Source organism: Tenrec ecaudatus, chromosome 12 (genome assembly GCF_050624435.1).
Source record: "Tenrec ecaudatus isolate mTenEca1 chromosome 12, mTenEca1.hap1, whole genome shotgun sequence".
Taxonomy (NCBI): Eukaryota; Metazoa; Chordata; class Mammalia; order Afrosoricida; family Tenrecidae; genus Tenrec; species Tenrec ecaudatus.
The window spans coordinates 14,149,515-14,171,285 of NC_134541.1; the positions used below are offsets into that span (position 1 = coordinate 14,149,515).

Genomic DNA, 21,771 nt, shown 5'->3' on the forward strand with positions numbered 1-21,771 from the left:
GGAGCATCTCTGAGCCAGTAGCTCCATGCCCCATCCATCTTTCGACTGTATCCCTCATCCTACATTATGTTTCCTGCTAGGCCCTCCTCCATTCCTGGCAGCTTTACTTTGGAACCGATTCACAGTCTGTCTCCACGGCTGCTTCATGAGGGCAGGGGCTTAGTAAGATTTGGCACCTAGAGCAGGTGCCCAGCACATAGTAGGTCCACAGTGAATGCTTGTGGACCCAGTGGGTAAATACGGGAATAGCTGAGTCCCTCCACAGCAGGGCAGCTCGGGCCTGTGTCTGAAGCCCCTAACTCTGGGCTAGCACACAGTAGGACCAGGTGATATTAGTTGGGTGGACAGTACCCAGAGAGGGCCTTCTCCTGGAATCTAACCACTGGCAATTTTCTCTGCCCTTGATGAGACCAGCCAATCTCTCCTGCCCTAGGCCCTGCCCCCATTCTCCCCAGGGCCACTTCTTTCAAGAAGTCTTCAGTGTTACAAAGTTACCGGAGTCATTTTGCCTAAACCCCAGCAACTGCCTCCCTTCCCACTTTCTTTATCCTAGAAAAAAGACTCAAATGGGTTCGGGCTCTGAGGTCACCTGGTTGACAGCAGAGGAGAGAGGCAGTGGGAAATGAGCTGCTAGTGCCGAAAAAGGCTTTGCGTGGTGATGACGATGACCATACCGCTTATAGGGATGCCCTGTCTCTCACTCTAAAAGAACCCCTGGTGGCCTAGTGGACTTTGAATCAGGCTGCTACTGCAAGGTCAGCAGTTCAAAACCACCAGCTGTTGCTTGGGAGAAAGATGAGGCTTTCAGCTCCCGCAAAGATTTACAGCCTTGGAAACCCACGGGGGCAGTTCCATTCTGCCCTATAGATTAGTTACGGGTCAGAATGGAATTGATGGCAGTGAGCTTTTTTGTTGTTTTTCCCTTTTATTTCCCCTCCTTGCTTGCCCCAGGAGTCCTGGAAGCAGGGGCTGTTTGGAAGGGAGAGAACTTAACAGTCACAAGTAAAAATGCTACCAGGTGACATGAAAGTGTCTTGGCAGAGCAGGCGGTCTACAAAGGGTTGGCTCAGTTGTTGAGGTTTCTGTAGGAGACCTAGTAGGCCCTTATCTCTGGCAGGATTTAGAATTCCTGGAGACACCCTCTACATTCTAGTGTCATTGAACTCTTGCCTCGTTCCAACCATATGCTGTCTATGTCTGTTTCTGCAGTCCCACTGTCATCTGTCCTACAGGCCCTCATTTTCACAGATAGGAAAACTGAGGTACAGCGAGGCCAAGTGAGCTGCTCAAGGTCACACCGCTCATAAGATGCAGCAGAGCCGGAGCTTGAGTTTGCGTTTTAAGCACTTGGTCTATCTCAACTCACAGCTGATGATTTCTGCCATTTCATGATGCTTATCCCTGCTATGGTCGAGGCACAGAGGCCTGGCCCCACTTGTCTAGGTCACATAGCAGAAAACAGGCAGAGGCTGGGTTTGAACCAGGAGCTAGAGTTCGCATAGCCTGCTTTCTGAACACGTGGGATGGTGCCTTTCTGACGGCTGAGAAGGGAGGTGAGCTACGAGAGCACAGGGTGCCTTTTACAAGAGTCTGGGTGCGAGAGTTCGTGGGTTCCCTACATTGGCCGCCTCAGTGCCTGACCCAGCCTCTCCCGCTGAGAGACGTTTCCTGGCAGATCAGAAATGTTCCGGTGATTTTAACCAGGAGGGCCATTCTGGTGCATACCTGGGACCATCACGTCTGCCCGGAACGACAGGTGTCAGCATCCCAGCAGCGAGAGTTCCCAGCCTGTGAGACCTTTGCTCTGCTGACCTGGCCTCTGAGCTGGATGCAAGCAGATGCCGCCCTTTGAAATGTTTCCTCTCACTGTATGGTAAACCCCATTTCTTTGGGGATGCCATTTTGTCACTCCAGCCCCTTCAGGGCACTTGACAGTGGCAGCACCCATGCCCCTTTAGCGGAGCTGCTTGTCACGAGGCTCTCATGACAGAGAGAGCCACTTTGCCCCTCGTGGGGCAGACCTGAAGTGCAGGGACTTGCCCCGCCAACGCTCTCAACCACACACTGCTGGGCATTGAATGCCCCCTCACCCCTGCAGGGGTCCCTCTGAGGAGCCTGCTCCTCACTGCCTTCCAGGGCTTCCCAAGGGGACAGAGCCTGAGTTGTCCATGGAGGTAATTCCCCTGAGATTGTGCCCTTCATTTAGAGCCCCTCCCCTGGCCTATTGCCCTCTCCTTTTCGGTCCAGTTCTGGGGGAACCAGCCCAAGACTCCTCGCCCTGGTCGATGCTAAAACGTGCCATCCTCTCTGCCTACATAGCTCTGAGTCCACCTGACACGTTACTTCAGCGGTGCTTTGTTGACATGGAAACCAAGATACGTTCACCGTGACAGTCCAGCTTTCATTGTGTTGGCAGCGGTGCTTGGTTCTCTGGTGCTGCTGCAGCCGGAAGGCCCCGCGTAACACACTCTCTCCCAGTTCAGGAGACTAGACGTCTGAGTTCCCTTGCTCGCTCTAGGAAAAGGCTTCCTCTCTGGGTCTGCCTCTTAGCTTCTTGTCCCTCAGTGCCCTTCAGTGAGTGACCTGGCATCTTTCTCCCCCCTCTCTGCCTACTCTGATCTTTTTGTAGCTCAAAGACTGCCTTAAAACAGACCCAACGCTAATAACCGAAAAGCCCCATCCCTAACTGGGGTTTTAATAAAAACCCGTCTCATTGATTCCAGCTCCTCACAGCAAACCCCTAGGACAGAACACAACTGCCCCACAGAGCATACGCCACAAGGCTGTCAGCGCTACAGAAGCTGACTCGCCGACCTTTCTCCAGTGGACCGGCTCCCAAACCTCCCAGCTCACTGCCATCAAGTCGATTCTGACTCCTAGCGACCCCCAAGGACACAGTGGAGCTGCCCCTGTATTTCCCAGACTGTAACTTCCTGGGAGTAGAAAGCCTGTCTTTCTCTCTTGGAGAGCCTGGTGATTTTAAACTGCTGACCTTTGTGGTTAACAGCTGAGTACTCAGCCTTTATTTGTGAGGGCCTAGTAGAAGTAAAAAAAAAAACACACACACACACAGTTGTTAGTGAGTTGATTTTGATTCATAATGACGCTTTAGAGATTCCAAAGTTGTCGTTTTTACAGAAGTAAACTCTCCCATCTTTCTCCCGTGCAAGCTACATGGTGGGTTTGAACCACCGACCTCTGGGTTCTTAGCAGCCAGCTGCTTTAACCACTGTGCCACCGGGCTCCTTGGAGTAGAACGGCACATGGAGAGTTCATCGTGTGCTCTGGGAGCGTGCCAGATTGTAAGAGGGATGCCATCCTCTCTCCTGTGACTGAATGTGGAATCCCGAAAGGATGGGCTTGCTGAGAACGGATGGGCGGAGAGGTCTTCCTTGCAGCCTGGGCCGGGTGATGACAGCAGGCAGGAGAAAGAAATGTGCCCATGTGCTCCCCCGGCCAGCTTGTGGGGGACCAGGAAGGCTGGGACCTTCCCTTGGGACCTTGCTGGCTTCACAATCAGCACAGAGAAGTGGCAGAAATGTCCCCTCCGCTCTCCTGCTTGTGTCCCCGCTCATGTCCCAGCCACCGCTCTCTCCCTGCACAGGGATCCACGCCCCTCTGGAAGAAGGACCCACTCCCTTCCAAGATGCTGAGGCAGCCATTGTCGGGGCGGGAGAGGGAGAGCCTGCTACACTGAGAAGCCCTCACCTAATTGAGGAGAACGATGACTTTGGATTCAGAAGCATCATGTGCATTGTCGAAAGAAAGTTGGGGGAAAACAAACAAATGCCGTGTTGAAACCACCAAGAACTCCTCCACTCTCCCAGTTAGGGTTCAGGTGTAGCAGCTAAGGATAAATCGCAGAGAAAGTCCCTTAACTAAGATGGAAATGCTTTTCTGTCTTATGCATTTATAGGCAGCCCAGGGCAGGGATGGTGGCTTCACGCTCCTCAGGGAAATGCGCACCCTCTGTGTTCTTCCAATCCCCTCTTACAGCCAGTGCACCTTGCTTCGACCTCATGGTACGAGATGGCTGCTTAGCCTCCGAGTGTCACAGGTATAATCCAAGCTGTAGGAAGGAGGAGGAGTAGAAGCCACACCCACCCACCCCCCATCTCCCCCAGTCCTGCCCTTCTTTATGGACTCCAATCCACTGACCAGCACTTGGGGCACATCTTGGTGCAAGGACAGCTGAGAGTTGCAAACAGACCCCGGAGTCACAGCAGGTTCTGCCTTAGGGCATGACAGTGGAGGCAGCACAGGGCTTCCTTTGACTTCCCAGTTTGGAGCCCTGGTGGCATAGTGGTTACACATCGGGCTGCTGGCCTCGAGGTCAGTGTTCGAAACCACCAGCCCCTCAGAGGGAGAAAGACGAGGCTTTCTCCTTCTGGAAAGAGTTACAATCTTGGAAAGCCACCGGGGCTGTCCTCCTCTGCCCCTTTGGGTCGGTAGGAGCCCAGGTGGACTGGACGGTAGTGAGTTTGGTGTGGAGCTTGCGTGCACATACTAGCACCACTGCATTCTGTTAAGGACGCCAATTTCACGACGAAGAAGTTGGAGGTATTCTGAGAATGACCAAAATGTGACATCGAGACCAGCAGGGAACATGCGCTATTGTGGAATTAGCTTTCAACAAACCTTCAGTCTGTGAAAAAACAAAACAAAATTACCCCAAACAAAAGAAGATGCGCAGTGTCTGGCAGGTGCAATAGAGGGACCTCATCAGAAGAGAGGATACAGGCACCCCGTTTGGTTGGCTTTCTCTGATGATCCAGGCGCCTCCCCCCTGTTCTCACTCCCAGCTGGCCCCTGCCCCTCCTGGGTTTCTCTGTCTGCCTTGCGGTGTCCCTGGGCCAGCATAGGATGTGTCTTGGAGATGTTCCCCGACTTATCAGGCTGTGGGTGTCTGTCTCAGAGAGTGCCTTGAAGCCTCTGTCCGCCTCCTCCCCCCTTTTAAACCTCTGGGGAGAGATTTATTCTCCCAAGCATGCAGCCACAGGTTCTAGAAAGATAGAGGCTCCCAGGGGGCTCCCAAAGGGCAGCTGCTACCGGCTTTGAAGACTTCTGTGGTTTGGTTATTCATGCTTACTCACTGAGCATGCTTGTTGGGGCCGGGCTGGGGACATGGGACCAGGCTTGACTGCTTAGGTTTGAACCCCAGTTCTGCCACGTACTAGCTGAGTGGCTTTGACTACGTTCTTTGTTGCTCTGGGCCTCGGTTCCTGCATCTGAAACGTGAGGCAGTGACCTGCCAGTGCTGTGGGGAGCAGCCCCGTGAGGGCGGAGGGAAGAGGACCCATCAGACATAGCCTCCTGGGCTAGGGAAACATGTTGATTGCCGACATACACACATACCCAACACCCAACACCCCCGCCCTCACCTTAATTAAGAAGTTCTTCAAAAGCCAGTCTTCCCAACTCTTGGCACTGCTAACATTGGGACCAGGCAATTCTTTCTTGGGGAGGCTGACTATGCATTGTGGGAGGTTGAATAGTACTATAGAGAGCCCCCTCCCTTCTTTGTGACAACTGAAATTGTTTCTTGAAATTGCCTGGGGTCCCCTGGTTGAGAACCACTTGTCTAAACAAGGTGTGGAAGGGCGCCTGGAGACCAGGCTTTTTCCGATCTGAGTTTTCTCACCAGTTTGCTCTTTGACCTCAGGCCATTCTCGAGCTCTCTGGGTTTCTTGATGAGTAGGAATATTCCTGGAAGTGGCAGGCACACAATCCCATGTCTTCCCCTCCATGCCCCCCCCTCCCCTACTCTTGGCAGACATTCCTAATCTATCCTAGAGCGCCTCCCCGCTCAGTGCAGAACTCTGAGAACCGTGGAGACCTTTGAGGCACAAGCTTAGTGACTAGCCTCTCCAGGCCCCCCTTCTAGCAGCACACACAAATCAGATAGCCCTGGGTGACCTCTGCTAGGTTGCTCAAGCTCTCAGCTGTAAAATAGGACCCACATGCCTCCCTGGAAGGCTGGCTGTGAGGAATCAATTGAACTTCTCATGGGGCTTTGTGGGCCTGCACACGCGTTTGTTGACTGCACAAGTGCAGGAGAGCACGTGGGTGTCGGTCTGCCTTGTGGAGCTGTGGGTGCGCACAGCTGCTGCTGGCTGGAGCATGGACTGGGATGGCAGCTTTGGGGAGATGTTTGATATCATCTAATCAAGTTGACCCTATTCCTCAACTACGGCTAGCTATGCTATGCAGACACCCACCTAGAGTCCTAGAAGCATCTGCTCACCTGTGTCCATGAGACTAGGTATACACTGCCCCATGCCTCAGGAGACTTAGGTAGACACACCTAGAGGAACTCACCCAGCTGCAGGAAGCCTAGCTATCACCCAGGGAGAAGCTGTACGGCTGCATTCCAGTAGACTAAGTATCCATCCAGAGAAAGGTGCCTACCGGGCCCCAGCAGGCTGACACATTGTAGCATTGTATTAAGGAAATTCGAAACAACTCAAATGATGGTCAGCATGGTGATGGCTACATAGTATCTGTGCCATTGAGACTGTTTCAAGGGCAAGTAGCTCTTTGGGACAAAGGGGTAGGAGCCAAGTGAGGAGAGGAAGGGAATAAAAAAAGGTTTGTTTGTCCCACTGTCATGATCCCAGTTCCACCTTACAAATCCGGCTAGACCAGAGGATGTGCACTGTACAGATAGGAACTGGAAACACAGGGAATCCAGGGCAGATGATCCCTTCAGGACCAGTGCTGAGAGTGGTGATACTGGGAGGGTGGGGTGAAAAGGGTGGACCGATTATAAGGATCTACATATAACCTCCTCCCTGGGGGATGGACAACAGAAAAGTAGGTAAAGGGAGATGTCAGACAGTATAAGATATGACAAAATAATAATGATAAATTATCAAGGGTTCATGAGGGAGGCGAGAGTGAGGAGGGAGGGGAAAAATGAGCTGATACCAAGGACTCAAGTAGAAAAAATGTTTTGAGAATGATGAGGGCAACAAATGTACAAATGTGCTTGACACAATGGATGTATGTATGGATTGTGATAAGAGTTGTATAAGCCCCCAATAAAATAATTAACTAAAAGAAGAAGAAGCAGAAATGTTTGTTATTCCAGCAGGTTTGTTACCACTGCCTGCTTAGTCCCACCAGGGCACTCTGGGAAATGGCACAGAATATGGGCCTTGGTTTCCTCATCTGTCTTTGCAGGCCACCTTCTGTCCGTCACATTTTGACAGCTGCTCTCCGAGTATCTCCAGCCTGCCCTGTTCAGAAGAGAGGGTTCAGGCCAGGAGACGGGAGCCATGGCAGCTGGAAGTTGGGGACCAAGGGGTGGGGTCCAGCTAGCAGGTGCGTGTGGATGTGGACAACAGTGTGGATTGGGTAAAGAAGGGGGCAGGAAGCATGTCATCTGTAGTTGATGCTGGAAGCACGCAGGACAGTGTTGTCTGGCTTGGCGATTCCCATCTGTGAAGTCAACTGGCAGAGCCAAGTGCGGGGATGGGAAACACCAGGTCCAGGTGGGGGAGTACCTCGTAGGGAGGGAGGAAGGCACTACATGAATGGCTCACCACTCTCTGTACCGATTCATTTCTTCTTTCTTTCACTTTAAGGTGTCATAGACACACAGTAGCAGGGATGATCTCCCCATGTTACTCACTTGGGTTAACTGCCACTGTGATCAGGGAAGAGAACATTCCAGCTCCCCCCAGGGCCTCCCTTGTGTCCACTTCAGGTCTGCAGTCTGTACCTCCCCTGGTCGGGGCTTTCTTTTTGAAGATGGTTTAAAGCAAATTTGACATGGTAGGAAGATTTGCCAAAGCCGGGTAGTGGGTGAGTCTGTGAGTGTTTGCCCCGTTTTTTTGCCCTCTCCTTTCCAGTGTCCTCAAAAGTATCAGAGTCACAGAGGAGGAGGCCTTGGGAAGATGTGGGTGGGGTGATGGTCCAAGCAGGGGTGCTGTATGGGCAGAGACCCTGAGACTGGGTGGAGGGGGATGGCTGAGAATGGCTCTGTTTCTGGGGTGGGGCTATCTAGAGGAGATCTGGTTTGGGTCGAGTGTCCAAAGCTGTCAGGTCCTGGAGCTGCCCACGGGGTCCCTTTACCAGTGCTGTGCAGAGGGCAGCGGCACGGCCTGGAGAAGCCTGGCAGGCGTTGGATGGCATGACGGCTGGGCCCGAGCCCTGCCTGCCCATTCTTTCTGGTCACGAGCTGCCTGTTGTCCCCATCATGCTGGCCTGTTTGCAGCTCCTTCGTGGGTGGCTCAAACCACCTATTGTCCCTGCACAATAGTGGAAGCTGCATTTGTGTGAAGAAACAGGGACAGGAAGCCCCGATCTAGGCCAGCCTTGCCGCCGCACTCCCAGCTTCCTGCCCTCCCTGTTGAGTGGGGGGCCAGCAGCCTTTGTCTCCCTCCAGTCTGGGGAGGCTGGAGACTCGGATCCCTGGCGGCAGCAGTGGTAGTTCAATGACAGCATCCTCTAGGAACTCCTGCCCCTATCCCTGTTCCTCATCCTTCTTTCAGAAGCAAGGCTGGAGTTTCCCGCCATGAGCCAGGCCCTGCGCCAGGCACATTCCACCTGTGGATTTGATGTTGGCGTGCCAAGCCCTCAGGACACAGCTGTGAACAAGAGAGGCCAGGAAGGGCCCTGTCCTAGAGTTCCCATTCATGCGATCCTATTTCGTTCACCAAGGGAGGCACCGCTTCACCATGATCTACACTTGGGTAGAGTCGATTCAGAGAACTTTCCTGGACTCACACAGTGGAGAGAGGACGGAGGAACCAGCTCAGTGGCCCAGTGTGGACTTGGTTGCTGGGTCAGGGATTAAGCTCTTGTCCCAGCCCGTTTCCTCAGGGACTGCTCTTTGTTCACTTAACCTTAGTCTCCTCACTTCTCCAGTGGGCTCGTTAAGCACGGTGGGTAGGTGGTAAGCACATGAAAGACAAGAGGAGCTCATGGAGCAGGTGACATTTGAACTTGGTAAGTGAGAAGAAGTTGTCCTTGAGTGGGCTGAGGAAGGACCTGTGTAGAAACAGCATGTGCAGAAGCCCCGGGGCAGAGAGCAGAAGGAACTGGGGGTGGGGCTGTGGCTGAAGGTGGGAGTGCTGGGAGGTCCCTTCAGAGAGGTCCGTAGAAGTCAGGTCACCACCGGAGCTTGGTGGCCGTAGCAGGACTGGGGACCCTATTATAGGCCAGGGCCCATTTGGGTATTTATAGCATCATACACGGGCCAGACAAAATTAAAGTGTCTACGTGACCCTGCTGTATCTGGTCAAGCATTTCATGAGCTCTCTCCCAATGTGACGGCAGAGTTGTGGTTACGCATTGGGCTGCTAACCTCAACGTGAGCAGTTTGAAACCACCAGCCGCTCTGAGGGAGGAAGATGAGGCTTATGACTCCTGTAAGAGTGACAGTTTCAGAAACCCACCGGGGCAGTTCTACCCTGTCCTCTAGGGGCGCTGTGAGACGGCATGGATTCGGTGGCAGGGAGCATGAGTTGCGACTGTGCTGGCTGGAAGGGCTTCCCTTTGGTGAGCCTTCCATGTGCTGTTAGCTGGTGTCCACGGTTTCTTGGCCCGGATGTTCCCCACTCCCGCTCTAGAGCCTTCAGTCTTGGGTTTGTGCACTCGGTTGTTTGTAAGTCCCAAGGGAAGCCTCAGTGAGCCCTCAGCCATGGAATGACATGATCTTATTTGTGTTTCTTTTAAAAATAATTTTTATTGGGGGCTCGTACAACTCTTATCACAATCCATCCATCCATCCATTGTATGTCAAACACATTTGTACATTTGTTGTCATCATCATTCTCAAAACATTTGCTTTCTACTTGAGCCCTTGGTGTCAACTCCTCATTTCCCCCCTCCCTTTCCCCCTTTCCCCTCCCTCATGAACCCTTGATAATTTATAAATTATTATTATTTTGTCATGTCTTACACTGTCTGACCCTTCACCCACTTTTCTGTTGTCCATCTCCCAGGAGGAGGTTCTATGTAGATCCTTATAATCAGTTTCCCCTTTGTCCCCACTTTCCCTCCATTCTCCCTGTAATTGCCACTCTCAGCACTGGTCTTGAAGGGATCATCCGTTCTGGATTCCCTGTGTTTCCAGTTCCTATCTGTACCAGTGTACATCCTCTGGTCTAGCCATATGTGTAAGGTAGAATTGGGATCATGAAGGAGGGGAAGCATTAAAGAACTAGAGGAAAGTTGTATGTTTCATTGTTGCTACTCTGCACCCTGACTGGCTTGTATCCTCCCTGTGACCCTTCTGTAAGGGGGTGTCCAGTTGCTTACAGATGGGCTTTGGGACCCTAATCTGCACCCTTCCTCATTGACAATGATATGATTTTTTTTTTGTTGCCTGAAACCTGATCCCTTCGACACCTTGTGGGCACTCAGGCTGGTGTGCTTCTTCCATGTGGGCTTTGTTGCTTCTGAGCTAGATGGCTGCTTGTTTACCTTCAAGCCTTTAGGACCCCAAGTGCTATATCTTTTGATAGTTGGGCACCATCAGCTTTCTTCACCACATTTGCTTATGCAGACATTTGCCTTCAGCAGTCATTTTAGGGAGTTGATTTGCATTTCTCAAAGGCTCCCTCTGGTATGTGCAGAGAATGGGATTTTGAGGATCTGGGGTGATGAGGGAAGGGAAACTGCTTTTGTGTAGGTAGGAGCAGGGGCTGGCATGGAGGTGGTGAGAAGTCCTCCGATTGTAGCAGGGGTTGAGGGAGCAGGTGAAGAGTCTGCAGGCACACTGGGTGTGGAGAGTCCGAGAGGTGACCCGGTGACTCTGGAGTTTTGTCCAGAGCCCCTGAGAGTGAGGGGGCTCTTTCGTCAGGCAGGGGAGCACCTGGGGATGGGATTTGGTGGGAGATCCTGAAGGACAGGCCTGTGGGAGAGCCCTGTGGAGCTGTTGAGTCTGCAGCTGGGAGGAATGAGGCAGGATTGGAGAAGGGATGCAGGAGGATAAGGTCAGGCAGAAGATAGAAACTGGGGTTCATCAGCATACACCTGGCCCTTTGAGGACCCCTGCAGTGGTGGTGACCACCCCTTACTTCCCTGACTTCTTTCTCTGCCAGGGACCTGTATGGGTGGGCAGTCAGGTGGGCCCTGGAAACAGCCATGGACACTTACAGCTGAGAGAAAGGATCTGACAGCCGTCTCGGATGACCTGCCTCCCCCTGGCTGCCTTCCTCTCTTCTCTGGCCCTGGGGTGCCGGGTCCCCCCTCCATCTCCCATTCTCAAAGATCTCCCCAGACAAGCGTGGTGGATGAGGCGGGCTCTTTATTAACCGTAGCCAGCTCTGCGATAGGAACCCATGGCCCGTGGCGCCCACTGGAGCCCCGTGCTATAATTAGCTGCAGCAGCTGGGTGCCTGACAGCCCAGGGGGTTCAGGGGGCCCTGAAGCTGCCCGGGATTGTGCTTCCTCTTCTCAGGTGTCACACATGTCTGCTGCATACGAACCTGGCCCATGCCCTGAGCCAGGGACGGACTGCAGGGCATGCCGCCTGCACCACTCGGCTCTTTCCCTCCACCACTGTGGACTGTATGCTGTCCACCACTGTGGACTGTGTGCTGTCCACCCCGGCCCGCCAGGGGCCCTACAGGAGTTCTTCCTCCCATCCCAAGTGCCGGGCCACTGTCTCGGAGCTTTTCACGTTTGTTTTCCTACCACCTCCAAGGAAATGACTTGTTTGCCAGCACTCAAAAAAACTGGGGAACCCAAGAACCCCAAACCCACTGCCATCCATTCTGGGCCAATTTATCGCCACCCTGTAGCCAGAACAGAAGTGGCCCATGGAGTTACTGAGACTGCGAACCTTTATGGGCTCAGACAGCCCCGGCTTTCTCCCACGGATTGGCTGGTGGGTTTAGAACCCTTACCTCGCAGTTCGCACCCCAGTGCTTAACCCCCTGTGCACCTGAGCCCCTCCCCCCCAACAGGGAATTCATAACCCGAGGCCAGCCTGTTTTTTCTCTGGCCCACACAGGATTGGGAAATGAATGCCATGCCCCCCTTCCCCTCTGTCTCCACGGCTCCCTCCCTGTGAATTGTCACATCTCAGAGAGACGAGAGTCTGTCCCCCAAACCCTGACAGCAGGGCCCTGGGCCTTCCAGGAAGCTCCCAGGATGCCAGTGGAGCCTGGAAGGTGTGTCCACAGGCGGCTGCTCTTGGGTGTCCTGGTTCTGACTCTCAGTGGCCCCTTGTGATGGAACTGAATTGGCACTCAAGCTGGTGGTCAGGCCTTTCTCTAGTGGAGCTGCTGGGTGGGTCCAAATCACATTGGGCCATGAGGACTTCTGACTTCCTGTGTGACTGCTATCTGCCTATGGGTGAACTATCGAATCCAACCCAGCTCTCTGCCATCGAGTCGATCCTGATTCATGGAGACCCTGTAGAACAGGGTAAAGCTGCCCCTGCGGGCTTCTGAGACTGTCACGCTAGGGAAGTAGGAAAGTCTTTCTCTGATGGAGTGGCTGTTGGCTTTGAACTGCAGACCCTGCTGGTAGCAGCCCGGTATTTGACCACTATGTCACCAGGGCTCACTGCCACCAGATGAATTCCAGCTGATTGTGACCCTAGAATAGGACAGGGTAGAACTGCTTCTGTGTGTGTGTGTGTGTGTGTGTGTGTGTGTTTGCACGAGGCTTCTCTGGAAGCGAGGAGTCGTGGCTGCTGTGGGGCGTAGGCAGGAACTGTGTGGACAGGGGCAGGCGGGTGGGGGGAAGATTTCAGGTATTTTTGACTATTTATATACAATAATTATAATATAATGAGCATATATATACACACACACATATATAATTTGTTGTGTTCCACTGAGTGGATTCCGACTCGAAGTGGCCTTATTTTATGGAAGAGAACTGACCCCTAGGCTTTCCAAGGTGAACATTGTTGTGGGGGACCCCGATGACCGAGTAGATGGCACATGGGACTGTTAACCTCAGGTTTCCACCATCTGAACCCACCAGTTGCTCTGAGGGAGGAAAATAAGGCTTGCTTTCTACTCCCGTAAAGAAACCCACAAGAACAGTCCCACCTCGCCTTGTGAATCAGAATGACTTGGTGGTGGTGAGTTTATGTTCAATCTTCATGCAAGTGGATCACTGGGTCTTTCTCTGGCAGAGCTATTAGGTGGGCTTGAACCACCGACCTTTAAGTCAGCTGTTAGTGGGGGCCTGAACCTGTGCATCACTAAGGCTCCTTTTAAACATGTGAATGCTATTATGTAGGAGTTACCTTTTAAGGAGAGTGGGGGAGGATGAGAAAGGGCGTGGTGGTGACTGTATTCTGAGAAGACATAGGCCTGACACCCCCACCCCCCTGCCTGGGGCCTGATGCCTGAGGGCCGAGACTCAGTTCTGTTCACGGCAGGGCCTTCAGGACCAGCACCGGGGCTGGTCAGTGGGATGCTCAGTAAATACTTGTGCATTGAGTGGGAGGGAGGGATGTCCTGATGGTTGAAGATGTCAGCAAAGTAGGCTGTTCCCCTTCCCCTGCCTGTACCCCGCTACTGGCCAGGTGGCTTTTGACGTTATGTCCTTTTGAGGACCAGTGGAGACAGGGACACTTACCTCTGACCCTTCTTTTCTCTTCCAGGCCTTCCTGCATCGCATCCGGCAGAATGTGGCGGACTCTGCGGAGAAGGGCATTACAGAGGAGAATGTCAAGGTATGAACCTGGGGGTGGGGTGGGGGGGAATGGTGCCGGGGGCGGGGGGCTCTCCATCTCCATTGACCTTGCAGTGGCTCAGAGAGGAGGAGGGGAGGCCTGTCATGTGACTGTCAGCTGGCCTTGCTCTCACTGTGCTCCCTGCAGCCCCTCGAGATCTCCCGGCTCAAAGGGCAACCTGTGCTGTGGGGACCAGCAGCACTCCACCCAGCCCCCACCTCCCTGCTCACCACGACCACCCTGTCTTTCCAGCTCCTTGCAGCAGATCCTGGCTAAGAGCCCATGGAAAATCCCTCCCCTTGGGCCCTGGGAGCCTGGCTTCTCCAGTGCCCTCCTGGCAGCCCCGGTCCCCACCCTGCACAGGGCGCCGAGTGTTGGCCGGACTGATGAGTCATGGGTCCCGGCTGCCATTTGGCCTGACTCTCGGGAGCTCTGCGAGTACATCAATAGACCTTCTGTGTGCTTGGCGCAGGCCTGCTCCGCCTGGCTGGGCTTTCTCCCGTGGCCTCATGGTCTGGGAAGAAGCTGCCTTTGGGGGCTGCTGGGCCTGCCCAGAGGTGGGGGGCAGGGCAGGGTGAGGGCAGAGGTGGTGCTGACTGGCCGATGCCCAAGTTTCACAGCCTACAGAGGGCTCCAGAGAGCCAGGAAAGACCTGCCCCCAAATAGCCCAGTGAGTCTGGCCAGTAGCCTCGCATGTGGAGACTTTTGGCAAAGGAAACCGAGGTTTCCTTATGTCAGGAGACCTGCCCGAGGTCACCCATGACTGCTCCCTGGGGAATTGGGCCTTAAGCATTTTGTACACCCATTCAGTGCAAGACATTGGACACATCTGCTCAGGATCTCTTGAAAGGGTGGAGAAGCAAAGCAGTGGCTCTGAGGGTGACGGTGCTCCTGCCCCGAGCCGTGGTCTTTCCAGTCGCTTCCATGAAAGCGAAAACTGGACAATGGATTAGAAGACCAAAGATTTGATGCGGGTGAATTATGGTGTCGGTGAAGTGGACCATGATCTGCCAGATCAAATTGCTCTTGGAAGAAGGATAGCCAGAACAGAATACTCCTTCGAAGCAGGCAGGGCGAGACTTCGTCTTACACATCTTGATTGAGTCAGGAGGGACCGGTCCCTGGAGAATGACATCGTACTTAGGTGGCAGGTTAGCACAAAAGAGGAAAGACCTTCCTGAGATGGGTCAACCCAGGGCTGCAGCCATGGGCTCTAATGTAGCAGCCATGGCGAGGCCAGGTCACTGGGAGGCATCTGACTGTCCCCATAGCAACCTGCACCCATCCAGTCACATGCTTTATCAGCCAGGAAATACGTACAGAGCACCTATTTATCTATTACCATATACAATTTATTGCAGCCTTGAATGATAACTTACTATAACGTTCAAAATGACTTTTATTATTGAGCTATCCCAGTAAAGGGCGTAACCCAAACTCACTGCCATCGAGTCGATGATGATGTATAGCAGCCCTAGAGGACAGGGTGGCACTGCCTCTGTGGTTTCCAAGAGTGTAACACTGTATGGGAGTAGAAAGCCTCGTCTTGTTCCCGTGGTTTGGAACTGTTGACCTTGTGGTTAGCAGCCCAATATGTAAGCTACTATGCTGCCAGGGCTCCAGTAAAGGGCAAAGATGGACCCCAAATAAGCAGCATGATGCTTTCCCCCATGTGACGACACTTGGGCAGCCAGGATGAGGCGAGGACAGAGAACATTTCACACCCCTAGCAGGCTCCCCGCTGCCTCCCACCAGCCTGCACTTCCTCCCCAGTAGTGCCACTGGTTAGCAGGGCCCGCTGGCAAGCCCTGCGTACCAGCTCGTCCCTGTCCAGCGACTTCTGCTTGGCATCATGCCTGTGGGATTTGTCATGTTGCTGGATACAGCTGTGACCCGTCCTTTTCCACCGCAGTGTAGTATTCCACAGTGTGAGCATATCACAAGCTCCTGATCCATTTTCCTGTTGATGGCTCTTGGGATCTTTTCAAGCTTGGGGGAATGTTGGACCATTCTTGTACCTGTCTTTTAATGGACATGGATTCTCCTGGAATTTGGGTTCCCACTCGGGAGACAGGCATTTGTTGGTGACTGTTGCCATTCTTTCTTCAAGTAGAGCCTGTTAGGTACGCTATTAACGTAAGCACTTTCAGCCTTGTGGGCTAGATTAGAAGATAGAGGCACTGACCACACAGTGAGGGTGCGTCTTCCAGTCCCTTCATATGACCAGTGTCTCCCGGGGTGACAGGGAGAGAACATAGGGTCTCTGACCACCTCGGGCTCTGCAGCAGTCTTGAAGTGACCTCCTCAGGTCATCTCACTCTGCAGACTTTACTGGGGCATTCGTTTCCTCAGCACTTGGCTCCGATGTCTCTTTCTCAGAGTGGCTGTCCCTGTCTCTGTATTTAGAATTAGTAAATGTCTTGCCTCTGCCCTGCCCTGGATCCCCTTGCTATTGTGTTGATGTCTTAGACATCTACTGTTGGGGTGGGGCACTGCCCCATAAGGTTTCCAGCAGGGTCATCTTTGCGGGAGCAGACCACAGGTCTTTTTTTTACCATGGAGTGGCTAGTAGGTTTGAACTGCTGACCTTCTGGCATCTGGTCGAGGGCTTAGCCATTGTGCCATCAGGCCTATGTGAAGTGAGGCTTGTCCACTGCCATCAGGTTGGCTCAGACTCATTGCAGCCCTCTAGGACAGGATAGAGCTGCCCCGCAGCGTTGTCCTGCCCTGTGATCTTCACGGGAGCGGCTCACTAGGTCATAGCCATCTTTTTGTTTTAACCCTGGGGTGGGTTCTAACCGCTGACCCGCTGGTTAACAGCCAAGCGTTTCAACCCCTGTGCCACCAGAGCACCTCATAGTGAGAGCTAGTGGCCACAGACAAGAAATGCTGTCACATTCCTAACAATGCGGCCATTCTTTTAGCCCCCCTCCCCTCCCCACCCCTGGTTATATTAGTCACAAACTGGTCCCCATGCATGAGAATGTCCCTCTTTCTTTCTTTATTCATTTTATTTGGGGCAATCCATCCACCCATCCATTGTGTCATGCACATTTGTACATTTGTTGCCATCATCCTTCTCAAAACAGTTCCTTTCTCTCGAGCCCTTGGTATCAGCTCCTCATCCCCCCAACCCTTGATAATTTAGAAATTATTATTATTTTTTCATGTCTTACACTGTCTGACGTCTCCCTTCACCCACTTTTCTGTTGTCCAGTGAGGGGGTTCTAGGTAGATCCTTGTGATCGCTCCCCCTCTCTCCACTGAATCCTCACCCACACCAGAGGCTGTGCACTTTGATTGGTTGACTCAGTTTTGTTTTTCACACTTAAGTTCGCTCTCTTTCTCTGCCTCTGTTGGGAGAAAGTCGGGGTTCTACTCCCACGAAGAGTCGCAGTCTCAGGGACCCACGCGCAGGTCTACCCCGTCCTGTCGTTCATCGCGAGTTGGCCTGGACGACGTGGCAGGGAGTTTGGGTTCTGCCTCCGCTAACGCCAACGCTGGCCTGCCCCGTCCTCACAGATCCTGTTCTCCAACCTCGAAGACATCCTGGAGGTTCACAAGGATTTCTTGGCTGCCTTGGAATATTGTTTACATCCGGAGCCCCAGTCGCAGCACGAACTTGGGAATGTTTTCTTGAAATTCGTAAGTACAATGCCCTGACCCCTATCCCACTTGGCAGCTCTGGGGAAGCGGGCTTCTTTCTCCCTTGGTGCCTGCGCTGCCCCCCTCTGCCAGCTTCCCTTGGAGCCTGTCTGGGAGGGCTCGGCCTCCCAGGAACAATGGAAGTGGCTTGGGACCAGGCAGGCTCGGGAATTTTATTTTAGCTGCTGTTCTCTGTCTCACTGTCAGGTTGAATGCGGTCTCCCTTCCCTCAGGGCCCCTCCCTGACTGACCGCTTCCAGGGCCTCCCCTGACCCCTGGCTTGGCAAAGCCCTCTGCACAGGAAGACCAGAGGAAGACTAGTAGCCAAGAGGAGGGGCTCAGGCTCAGACTGGCATGGGTATGAGTCTTGGCTGGGTTACCCACTGGCCAGCAAGGGCCTCTGGCCCTTGGGTGCTTTCCCCAAGTAGAATGGGACTTTTCTCATTGCTCTTTGCCCAGCATGGAGATCGGAGTCAGCCCAAGTTGCTGTGCCTGCCACTCGAGCGGCAGGACATCTGAGGGGAGGCCGATTCAATTCAGAGTCACAGCTCTGTTGGTGTCAGCGCTGGGTCTATTTTAAAGTGTATTTTTTGTTTTCTAAGAGATGGGGTTTGGGCTCTCTTGAGGGCGATGGCTCAGTGCTAGGAGTCTCTTTCACATGGAGACCTGGGTCCGGTTCCTGCCCCTTGTCTCTCAGTGGGGACTTGCATGTTCCTGTGATGCCGACCAGGTTTCAGCACAACTTCCGGACTAATAAAGATGAGGAAGAAAGGTCTGGTGATCTCCCGCTGAAAACCAGCGATGACAGCCCCATGGATCATGGGGCTGCCTGTGCAATCACCGTGAGCTGGATCAGCTGACAGTAACCTCAGGAAAAACCCAGTGTTTGTCAGTGGCAGTGAACACACGTACTAAATCTGCCGTTTTTCACTCAGCATCTGCTTATTCCTAGTTGAAGCGTCAGAAAACGATGCACTTAAAAAAATAAAAACACAAGATGTTAAAAATAAAAACTTAAAAAGGGAAATTTCTATCATGATTAGAAATGAAAAATTTGTGACTCAAAACCAAGCCAAACCCCATAACAAACAAAGCAAACCCACACTGTCAGTCTAAAGATTTATAACATGATTCGTGGGTCACTCTGGTCAGACATTAAATTAAATGAACTCCCCCCTCGTGTGATGGCTGGGGCGGCGTTGCTTTAGTGAGGAGTCTGGTGGCGTTAGTTGGGGTTGAGGATTCCTGGGCCTTCGACAGGGGAGGGGCAGCGGAGAGAGGAAGGCCCTCTAGGAGCCCGACTGACACGGGCTGCAGTAACGGGCTCGGGCCTGGGAACCATGGTGAGCCCGCGAAGGACCGGGCTGTGCTTCGTTCTGCTGTGTACAGGGTGGCCATGGGCTGGCATGGACTGGGCAGGACTGACTATATGCAGCCTGAGCTCCTGATGCTCCCCACCCCCTTTCTAAGGTAACTCTGAACATAAGCGAGAGAAATCAAATTGCGTTGCCTATTTTGGCTACAAATTCTTGCCTACCTAAGGCGCCGAGCCCAAGCCTGTCCTAGGCTTCCGGTTATTCAAATGACAAGCAAAAGGAGATGAACTTGTGGTGGCCCAGATTGCTGTTCTCTCCCCCTGCTTGTTGTAATGGAACAGTACAGAAAGGGGCCTGCTTCCTTAGGTGTGAGTCAGTGTCTCTTCATTTAAAATCGTCTAACCCAGCTCCCCTCACCCACTCCTCCTTTGCCTACTCCCCAGGCTCCTGGGGTGTTGCTTGCAGCCTGTAATTCTGCTTTGAGGTTTTTTAAAGCTTCCCTAAGTGCCTTGGGGTTCTGGAAGATGACGCTGAGGTGTGTATGGGCAGGTGGATCCTGGGAGGCAGCTGAAGTTTGCACCTCTGCAACTAGGCTTTCTGGAGCCATGGTAGCTCTGGAACTGATGTGGCCTGTCACTGCCCTCGAGACGTTTCAGGGGTTAGGGGTGGACAGCTTCAGGCAGATGGCTTCCTTGGCCGAGAGCAGCCCCTGGGAGGCATTTGGGCTTAGAGCCATTGGCAGCCAGCCTCTCAGCTTCTGGGGCTGTGGGACCACCATCTCTGGAGGCCTCTCCCATAACTCCTCCCCTTACTTGGTGCCAGGAAGGGACTCCTGGGTGCTGGCTGGTTCCAGGCTCATGTAGGTTCTGTCTGGGTGCCCAGGGTCCAGGAAGCATCTGGTTGGTCAGGTGGTAATCAGAAACAGAGCCCCCAAGACAGGGACAGTTGTCCAGGAGATGAAGACACGGCGGGGCCTAACCGACAGACCTGCCCAGGGACACCACCCAGCCAGCAGCAGGGAATACCTGCTCCCCGCAGACCAAAGCAAAACCCCAAACCCAATTCACTGCCAGGAGTCAGTTCCAGCTCCCAGCAACCATATAGGACTGGGGAGAACTGCCTCTGTGCGTTCCTGAGATTGCCACTCTATACCGGTGCAGCAAGCCCCACCTTCTCCTTCGGAGCAGCTGGTGTTTTCAAAGTGCCGACTTACAATGAGCAGCCAGACTTGTAGCCACTCCCCCACTGGGACTCCTTTTGGCTTCTCCTTATGCTAAGAGAAAAATGATGCTCTGGACAGGGGAATCCCTTCCTGAGTGGAGACTCAGATTCTGCCCTCCCTTCCCGCTGTCTCGGGCTCTCTGGCTGTGGACCGTGTAGCTTGGAGCTGCCAGTGCCACCCTGGCACTGTGGATAGCACCTGCCCCTCTGACAATCCAGAGGCCTTCCCAGGGGCGAGGCTCCCTCCCCTAGCTGTCCTCCGTGGGCAGTGGTCCCCCTCCATTGCTTTCTTCTCGTTCACACCCACAGCCTCGAGCTCCTCATTCTTCCCCACCTCTGGGTGCTCCCAGTGCTGCTGGTTCGTCTGACCAAACACCCACAGCCTGGGCAGGCCCCCGGAGGCCGCAGCATCCACTTCTCTGCAGGGGCCCAGGCTGAGGCCTCCCTGGAGCTGGGCGCCAAGAAAGGCCAGATTGTAAGGACAGAGTGAGTGGGCGGGGCCTGGTTTCCAAGAGCAGGGGATGCTCTCCTTGGCTAAATGGCACTTCTCCAAGACCCCCAAACCTTGACCTTTGCCCTTTCTTCAGGCTGAAGGAGAGGTTGACCTGGCAGAGCGTGTCAGAGAGGGGGCTCAAGGGATGGGTGGGTGAGGAATGGCAACCCTGTGACCGCCTGGCCATTGGCGACATCCATCATCCATCACAGCATTCCTGTCTGGGCTCCTCATGGAGCTCCATCGCCCATGTCACCAGGGTCCTGCCAGCACTGCCCCCTGGTTGGGGTTGGCGGGTGAGAAGAAACAGACTCGTCCCTGATTACTGGCTCAGCCTTCCATGGTACAGGTGGAAGCAGGGAGTCCTGTTCCCTCGTCAGGCTTGGGGCCACTTCATTTCCCCTCTCAAATAGGCTTAGGCAAAAGGAATTTTCTTGGTGCAGACAAATGAAATGTTTGGTGGGTGGGATTGGCTTCAGGCGTAGCTGGATGAAGCGCCCCAATGATGTTCTCAGGGCGTGTTCTTTCTCTGTCTCTGAGCTCGGCTTTTCTCGGTTAGCTTCCTTCTTGGGAGTGGGGTGGGCACATCTCACGCGGTGGCAGGGTGGCCTTCACCAGTGCCAGCTGACACCCTGCCGGCTCCTCACTGATAGTTCAGCGAGAGCCCCTGTTCCCAATAATTCAGACACAAGTCCTTGTGGGCATTTATCGGCCCAATTTGGGGCTTGGGGCCACTATTGTCAGGATAAGGAGGGCTATGATTGGCATGTTGTGGGCCACGTGCTCAGCTGGCTTATGCCGAAGGCGCGGCAGGTCTCCGGAAGTGGAATAGGTGCTGGGGGGGGGGGGGGGAAGAACAGCAAATGTTCTTGACCAGGGACACACTCTACCCCCGAGCCATGGGCAGCTCTTTCATTACACGTGGCTCTGAAGTGAACTGAAAACAATTTAAAGGCTATTATTCAGCTAGTGGTGATTTCATTTGTTTGCAAAGCATTTATTTATGGCTCTCAAATAATTTTCAACTTGTTGCGAGGGACAGGCTAGGCTTTTCTGTCTCATGTTCGCTGACCCTTGCTCTAGACCAGTGGTTCCTAACTGTGATGAAGTAGCAATGAAAATCATTTTATGGTTGGGGGGGGGGTGGTCACCACCACACGAGGAATTGTATGAAAGGGTCATGGCATTAGGAAGGTTGAGAACCGCTGTTCTAGACCAAGAGCTGAGGCTGAGGCTGTGGGGTAGCAGGTCAGCCTGGGGAGCGATGCAGAGCTGGTTGGAGGAAACACTGGGCCCTTCTCAGGCCCTCCCTCTGTTTGCTGGCTTTCACTTATCAAAGCGCCACGACACCTGTTTGAGGCCAGACCCCACTGCCCCTTTGGCATCCTGGCTGTCACCTCAACAGATGCAAACCCTGCCCCCGGGGGCTTATGGTCCAGTGAGCGAGC

The 21,771-nt window shown here is 53.5% G+C and overlaps 1 protein-coding gene across 1 annotated transcript in view; it reads left to right on the forward strand.

Moving 5' to 3' along the window:
• PREX1 (phosphatidylinositol-3,4,5-trisphosphate dependent Rac exchange factor 1) overlaps positions 1 to 21,771 on the forward strand; it is a 205,085-nt gene that overhangs the window by 71,923 nt on the left and 111,391 nt on the right. The window contains exons 2-3 of the mRNA XM_075528620.1: positions 13,577 to 13,648; positions 17,171 to 17,293. Coding sequence (XP_075384735.1) covers positions 13,577 to 13,648; positions 17,171 to 17,293 — 195 coding nt within the window. The remainder of the gene's footprint in view (positions 1 to 13,576; positions 13,649 to 17,170; positions 17,294 to 21,771) is intronic.